Source organism: Mytilus trossulus, chromosome 8 (genome assembly GCF_036588685.1).
Source record: "Mytilus trossulus isolate FHL-02 chromosome 8, PNRI_Mtr1.1.1.hap1, whole genome shotgun sequence".
NCBI classification, from domain to species: Eukaryota; Metazoa; Mollusca; class Bivalvia; order Mytilida; family Mytilidae; genus Mytilus; species Mytilus trossulus.
Genome location: NC_086380.1, coordinates 4,887,547 through 4,896,058, shown reverse-complemented (window position 1 = coordinate 4,896,058; position 8,512 = coordinate 4,887,547). Strand labels below are relative to the sequence as shown.

The 8,512-nt window shown below is 33.0% G+C and overlaps 1 protein-coding gene across 1 annotated transcript; it reads left to right on the top strand.

The window, feature by feature from the left end:
* Positions 1 to 525: 525 nt before the first annotated feature.
* Positions 526 to 1,629, top strand: LOC134681600 (complement C1q tumor necrosis factor-related protein 4-like). The gene is made up of 2 exons (XM_063541247.1): positions 526 to 844; positions 1,110 to 1,629. The coding sequence occupies exons 1-2, from the start codon at positions 592 to 594 to the stop codon at positions 1,502 to 1,504; spliced, it is 648 nt and encodes a 215-aa protein (XP_063397317.1). The 5' UTR covers positions 526 to 591; the 3' UTR covers positions 1,505 to 1,629.
* The last annotated feature ends 6,883 nt before the right edge of the window (positions 1,630 to 8,512 follow it).

The window sequence follows — 8,512 nt, the reverse complement described above, 5'->3', positions numbered from 1 at the left end:
CAACGTTAAAAACTATTTGAAACTACTCGCCCTTTTCTGTTTTGAAGGCATAAAAACATCATAAAAAATGTTACATCCACCTAACATACCCACATCCCTGTTTATAGAGAATTGTCGGGGAGATAAAAACTATTCAATAATACATAAATAGCTAACAAATTTGAATATCTGAATCAATTTAAATGTTCCTGTATCTAAACTACATATTCAATTATCATCTGCTGAATTTGTTCATGTTCTGAAAATCAAATTTAGCATGTTTAGTATCACGCCACTATGGATTGACATACCAAAAAGTACAGTTAAGTTATTATGGTCAGCATACAGCCATTAAACTTTTGACCTGAATCAAAGACAATTAATGGTACAAATCATATATAGCCATACCTTACTCACTTACATATTTAGTCACAAAAAGCTGCGCTTTTCGTGAATTAAATATGTTAATTTATAAATGGCGTGCTATATTATATATATATTATATACACATATATGTTACTTCTCATGTATTTTATTTCCGAAACATATCCAATCTGTATTGTTGTTAACTAAACAGTTGGAGTAAAGAAAATTTCGGTTAAAGTTGTAACAATGACACTTAAAGCGATTGTATTATTAATTTTTGTCGTAACAATTATTATCAAATACGGGAAAGGACAAAAACCTAACAACTCCTCTACTGAGATACCACTACTGGACAATCTAAATATGCCTTTAGTTGCTATGTTCGATACCACGAAACTTAACGAGGTATTGAGGGCCGCTATAAAGAAGACAGTAGAAGATACCATGAACGAGATGATTCCTCGGATAAAACAGGCTGTTCTTGCTGACATTGGATACGGTATGTATAAAGTTCATGTATTTCAGTAGCTTTTTTAAAAAATCGATCAAAGAAAATTCGCATGACAATGTATTTTGAATTCTGAACGTATGCGTCAAAATTTGTTTTTTAAATAAGAGATATTGTTTTAATGCTGCTTTATTTGATTTCTCTATCAAAGGGTATGTTTTCCCTCTCAGTTAACATAATTTCATTTAGCATTAAAGTTTGTATTGGGTTATTTTCCATGTGTTAAGCAAACTACATTGGAAATTATTTTTTACAGAACCAGGACGAGAAAAAGAAAGACCAGCTTTTACAGCATCACTTACATCACACAGAAATCTTGGTCGATACGAAGTTGTTATATTTGACAAAATATGGCTAAATATGGGTGGAGCTTACGATAAGAAAACTGGAGTTTTTACTGCGCTGAAAGCGGGACTCTACTCTATTTCAACAACGGTTATGTCTTATCTCAGCAGTCATTTACACTGCGATTTGTGGAAGAATAATGAGAAACTGGTCAGAGCTTTCGGTACTAAATTATCGACTGGGACTCTGAATGTTGTGGTGGCATTAAAGAAGAATGACACAGTTTATGTCAAACATATTAATGCTAAGGAATACATTTATGGAGATCATAGATCGACATTTTCCGGATATCTAATTACCGAGTAAACCTGTAAAATCTTTTAGAAGAAATTGATCTGGAAATGAGAAATGTTTTGGAGGTGTTTAGTAGGAGACTGAGAAAATTTAATATATTCATCTAGTAATAAATAAAGCATTTTCCTGAAATTTAATTCTGATTTTTTTATGTCTTCATTTATGTCGGCAATTCTTGATAGTGGCTATGGAAGTGTTTTGGCGTACCCATTAAACAAATTATGACGTCGCAATCAAAGTTAACATAAACAAATAATTAGAGTGAGCATCGTATTCCTAGCTACATACAAAGTGCAACATATGTGTTACAAGTTCACTCATTCATGTGTTATTTATATTGTTTTGTGATTTATGCCTTTAATTTTTCTATTTTATTAATCGATTGCTGTTATTATAGTTTGCGATTAATTACTAGTAATCGTCTGCATTAGTTAAGTAGTCTGCTCGGAGCTTAAATTTTTATTTATAATGATGAGAAACACTGTCAAATTAGCTACATATTGTTCTACTCTATAAATACCTGACTGATTATCTTAGGCCGTGTTCACACCAAACGCTTTGTACTACATTTGGTTTAATGTAATGCACACTAGTTTCACATTAAATTTGTTCACTTCTATACACCTTGTTTAGCTACCTGTACATAAGTTTTGTTCACACTTGTAAAGTTTATGTCATTTAAATGTTCATTACGTAGAACAGAATTCAAATTTTCGAACAACTTTTTTAGCAGTTTATAGGGAACAACCATTTGACTTTAAAAAGGGGGGTGATTTTACCACAATTTGATTTTTTTAAAATCGGTTCATACAGATGATTAGAATGAACAAATGTCCTGAATCCAAAGTTTGCACATACATTATAGTGTCAAATATTGAATTGGTACCATGGAAAAAATAAATAAATATAAACTTTCGCCCGAGAAAAAATTCTGACTCAGATGTCTCGATTACGCATTAAAAACATAGGCTGTATCAGCTTGCTTACAGACCATCCGAAGAAATAGAATTGCAATGTTTAAGGATCACTACATATCTATCTTTTCTGTTTGTTTCAAATGGTATTTTTTCTCCAAGGAGTATTTAGCAAAAGGAGGGGGTTATGGTTTTTTCTAACTGTATTTTAACGGACTTGAATTGCTGCACAAACACACAATAAGCCTCACCCTTTTTCAGTAATGCATTTATGAGTGAATCGTTGTTCAGAATGCCTTTTTTTGTGTACATTTAACCTACACAAGGTCTACATCGAATATCGACTGCTTGTAGACAAAACATGATTTACACTACATTTAAACATTGAGTTTTATCAATGAGAAAGTAATAATGTTCAGTTAATGTGTGAGTTACACTAACACAACACCGAGTTGATGTCAATGTGAACACTGCCTAAGGCTTGTTTTCATGTAAACATGCATGTGCATTTGTTGCTGATCACGTGTAAATGGCTGATTGGTAGATAAAGAGAAGAGCCATTGAATCATCACTGAATCTTAAAGTTTTGTTCTCAATATTTGTCCACTATATTACATTTTGGTTCTCAATGCTCTTCAACTTCGTACTTTATTTGGCCTTTTTAACTTTTTTGGATCGAGCGTCATTGATAAGTCGTTTGTAGACGAAACGCGTCTGGCGTATATACTAAATTTAGTCCTGGTATCTATGATGAGTTTATTTACAACCACTGGGTCAATGCCACTGCTGGTGGAGATTTATTTCCCCAAGGGTATCACAAGCCCAGTAGTCAGCACTTTTTGTGCTGACATGAATTGTCATTGATATGGTTATATTTATAAATTTACTGTTTACACATTTTTGATTTTTTTGAAATACTAAGGCTTCTCTATCCAGGCATAGATTACCTTAGCTGTATTTGGCAACACTTTTAGGAATTTTGGTTTTCAATGCTCTTCAACTTCGTACTTTATTTGGCCTTTTTAACTTTTTTGGACTGAGCGTCACTGATAATTTTTTTGTAGACGAAACGCGTCTGGCGTATATACTAAATTTAGTCCTGGTATCTATGATGAGTTTATTTACAACCACTAGGTCGATGCCACTGCTGGTGGAGATTTATTCCCCCCCCCCCCCCCCGAGGGTATCACAAGTCCAGTAGTCAGCATTTTTTGTGCTGACATGAAATGTCATTGATACGGTTATATTTATAAATTTACTGTTTACAAATTTTGGCATTTTTTGAAATACTAAGGCTTTTCTACCTCAGGCATTGATTACCTTAGCTGTATTTGGCAACACATTAGGAATTTTGGTTCTCAATACTCTTCAACTTCGTACTTTATTTGGCCTTTTTAACTTTTTTGGATTCGAGATTCACTTATGAGTCTTTTGTAGACGAAACGCGTCTTGCGTATATACTAAATTTAGTCCTGGTATCTATGATGAGTTTATTTATATTCAGCAAGTGAAACTGCGAGCTACTGCTCACTGATGATACCCCCGCCGCAAGTGGATAATATAAATAGTGTAAAAATATCAAAGTGTTCGGTAAACAGGAAGTTGTAGAGTGATGAATCTGAAAACGCATCACACGGTATAGCTGACTTATATAAATCCTGAAACCAAATTTCAGAAATTCTTGTATTGTAGTTCCTGAGAAAAATGTGACGAAAATTTTCAACTTGGCTATCATGTGTAAAATCATACAAGTGTTCGGTAAACAGGAAGTTTTCAAGTGATCAATCTGAAAACGCATCACACGGTATGTCTGACTTAGATAAACCCTGAAACCAAATTTCAGAAATCGTTGAATTGTAGTTCCTGAGAAAAATGCGACAAAATATATTCATGGGACGGACGGACGGACGGACTGACTGACGAACTGACGGAAGGACAGACAGAGATAAAGCAGTATACCCCCCTTTTTTTTTAAATCGGGGGTATAATGATATTGTCAAACTCGTTCTGCATATCTTTATTGCACATTGAAATAGACAATGCGAATACTAAAAATCTGGACTTAAAATAAGACGTATAGGTACGGTTTTCAATTTGTTATCGGGTATGATATAAAACAGTGAATAAAATAATTCAACTTTATGTATACCTAAAATAGGACAATCCTGTTGATTAAAAAATAATCCGTTCCAGGACCTTACGTTTTTCAAAAAATTAACATTACCAATAACTGATAAGTTCTAGGTAGAAGGGTTCAAACAAAAAGATTTTGGAAGCAGAGAAAACTGTGCATCTTATAATCCGCATGACTTTATCAGATAATACGCATAGTTATATACTCTAATTTAGTCACGGACCAGCGATATCACGGGTGTGTCCTAGTATAATATATAATAACAAACCAAAATATACTGATCACAAATGATTATATCCCTACAATATAATAGTTATTACGGCGAGGTTGAATTCCTTGTCATGTAATCATCATCAACACACGATCTCAGAAAAAAATATATATCTATGTTCCTTAACCTTACTTTTAGGTATAGAGATGTGATTTATTTTCTGAGACACTGGTATTACGGTGATGTTGAATTTCCTGCCATTTATTCATCATCCACACACGATCTCAGAAAAGATATATATCTATGTACTTACTTTCAAGTTTAAAGATGTGATTCATTTTCTGAGACACTTGTGCTTGTGACCATCCACAAGAACTTGCGGTCAGTACTTCAGTACTTTGATTGCTAGTGTAATTGAGTAGGCATAGTTCGAATACACTATATACAAGACTTCTAACTGAACGATTCCTAATGTAATTGTGTTTATTATTCTAAAACAAAATAGTACTGATGATATTGTAGTCATGTTAACTTTTAAGCTAGGATGCCATGTATGCTATCTGACATTTCAATAAATATAAAAAAAGATGTGGTATAATTGGAAATTAACATTACCAATAACTGATAAGTTCTAGGTAGAAGGGTTCAAACAAAAAGATTTTGGAAGCAGAGAAAACTGTGCATCTTATAATCCGCATGACTTTATCAGATAATACGCATAGTTATATACTCTAATTTAGTCACGGACCAGCGATATCACGGGTGTGTCCTAGTATAATATATAATAACAAACCAAAATATACTGATCACAAATGATTATATCCCTACAATATAATAGTTATTACGGCGAGGTTGAATTCCTTGTCATGTAATCATCATCAACACACGATCTCAGAAAAAAATATATATCTATGTTCCTTAACCTTACTTTTAGGTATAGAGATGTGATTTATTTTCTGAGACACTGGTATTACGGTGATGTTGAATTTCCTGCCATTTATTCATCATCCACACACGATCTCAGAAAAGATATATATCTATGTACTTACTTTCAAGTTTAAAGATGTGATTCATTTTCTGAGACACTTGTGCTTGTGACCATCCACAAGAACTTGCGGTCAGTACTTCAGTACTTTGATTGCTAGTGTAATTGAGTAGGCATAGTTCGAATACACTATATACAAGACTTCTAACTGAACGATTCCTAATGTAATTGTGTTTATTATTCTAAAACAAAATAGTACTGATGATATTGTGGTCATGTTAACTTTTAAGCTAGGATGCCATGTATGCTATCTGACATTTCAATAAATATAAAAAAAGATGTGGTATAATTGGAAATGAGACAACTGTCCACAAGAGACCAAAGTGACACAGACATTAACAATTATAGGTCACCGTACGGCCTGCAACAATGATCAAGGCCCATACCGCATAGTCAGCGTTGAAAGGCCCGAATATAACAATGAAAAAAATTATAAATCATCTATTATAACAGCTACAATACTATTAATGTTTGTGTTATCATAAGATATGTGATGATATTTTCAAACAATCATGGTTTTGTCTTGAATACTGATGTCGACAGATTACTAATGGAAAATGTCATTAGGAACCTTTTAGTAAACGTAACCATTTAAATTGTGATCAAGTAAGATTATCCCTCAAGTTTAAACTCTACGATAGAAATCTCTCAAAAATAGTTCCTCAAGAAGTTTGAGTTGAGGGCGGGAGATCATTAGTTTGTTTTATACAAAAATAGCGTGTATGGTTGGAGTGATAATGTCTAAAAAATCTATTTCTATGATAAACGTTTACGTCAACAGAACCCGATGCGTATATACATTTAGATTTTTTGGAGTGCAAATTATACGAAAATTGAACTGTAAATACATTGCATGCTTCAGATTCTAGAGTCAGAGTCGTTATATTTAAACTAAATTAAGACCACCTGGAACCTTTTCGTTCGAATTTTTTTATCTCCCTGAATTCTTTTCTACTTTTGTGATATCAATTTTGATCTAAGCCATTTAAAAATGTCGAAATAAACTGACAACGCCATGGCTAAAGAAAATTAAACAAACAGGCACTCAATTTGCACAAAATAAATGTACAACAAAGAAAATTAAAGACTAACACGAACCCTACCAAATACGGGGGTGGTCTTAGTTGCTCCGGAAGAGTAAGCTTTTCCGGCCTCACATGTTATAATAAAAGCGAAGCCTCATTTGATATGTCAAATTGGTCGTCAATGAGCCTGGGTATTTTCTGTTAAGCTCTTCCTAAAATCCCATGTCACGATTTGTGACGTCATATGTTTTTGATATGGCCTTCATAACTTTAAATAAAGGCAACAGTAGTATACCGCTGTTCAAAACTCATATATCCATGGACAATAAACAAAATCGGGGTAACAAACTAAAACAGAGGGAAACGCTTTAAATACAAGGAGAACAACGACACAACACTGAAATGTAAGACACACAGAAACGGACCAAGCATCAGACAAAATCCCACGAGAATAACAAATATAACATCAAAACCAAATACATGAATTTGGGATAGACAAGTACCGTGACACGTCTTATCGCAATGTGAATTTACACTAAAAAATTAGAGAAAACAAACGACGCAATTAACGTCAAAATGTAACACACACAGAAACGAACAATAATATAACAATGGCCATCTTCCTGACTTGGTACAGGACATTTTTAAAGGGAAAAAAATGGTGGGTTGAACCTGGTTTTGTGGCATGCCAAACCTCGCACTTTAATAGCAATGTTAAATATAACATTGAAATGACAACATAATAGTAAAGGACTATAATACAAATAAATAGGAGAACATATTAGACAAAGAAACACATGATTAATAGATAACAAAAAGCATCAGGTTTAAAATTCAATACGCTCAAAACGCGCCTCGTCCACACAAGACTCACCAGTGACGCCCAGATATAAAAGATCGAAAGTGAAAAAAGTACAAAGTTGTACAGCACTGAAGATCAAAAGTTGAAATAGGTTGTGTCAAATACGGCTATGTTTTTATGCTTGGGATAAGAACATCCCTATTATTTAGAACAATTAATGCTATTGCAAACAGTAAATTTTATCAAATGAATATAAAAGAGATATACATTATGAAACTGAAGTATTAACTAATTACAGAAAACTAAACCCGAATACATAATGCTAAGACCAACACAGAATAGACACACCGACTCAGTCCGGGCCTCAACACAATAAATCATTAAAATGACGTCACATACGATGGCGAAAAGGCACAAAAATAACGTCACATTTGAATTTATGAAATTTCTGAAACAGCACAAAAATGACGTCACATATGAAAAACTATAATTCAAAAGTAAGATAGAATTAGGATGGATTTAAGATTATATTAGAACTAAATACTGATATTACATTTAAACACAATGCATATTGCAATACTTATTTAAAATAGCAATTAACTATAATATATATATATATATATATATATGTCCAGTTTGTTATGAATCCAACTTCAAACGTAAATTATCGTTCAGATCACGTTGAACAAAATTAAATCTAATAAATGAAGGCGGTGATTAATTTTTCAAAATTCAATGAGAATTACAATTATAACATTAAACATTTAAACAAAATACATGAATTTGGGATAGACAAGTACCGTAACACGTCTTATAGTAATGCGAATTCACATTCAGCAAAACAGTCACAATCGGGAATAAGTCACGTTTGGTAATTAAAATTTTAGAC

Coding starts and splice junctions, on each gene's coding strand:
- LOC134681600 (XM_063541247.1), top strand. CDS start 592: ATGACACTTAAAGCGATTGTATTATTAATTTTTGTCGTAACAATTATT. Junction 845..1,109: donor TCTTGCTGACATTGGATACG/GTATGTATAAAG, acceptor TATTTTTTACAG/AACCAGGACGAGAAAAAGAA.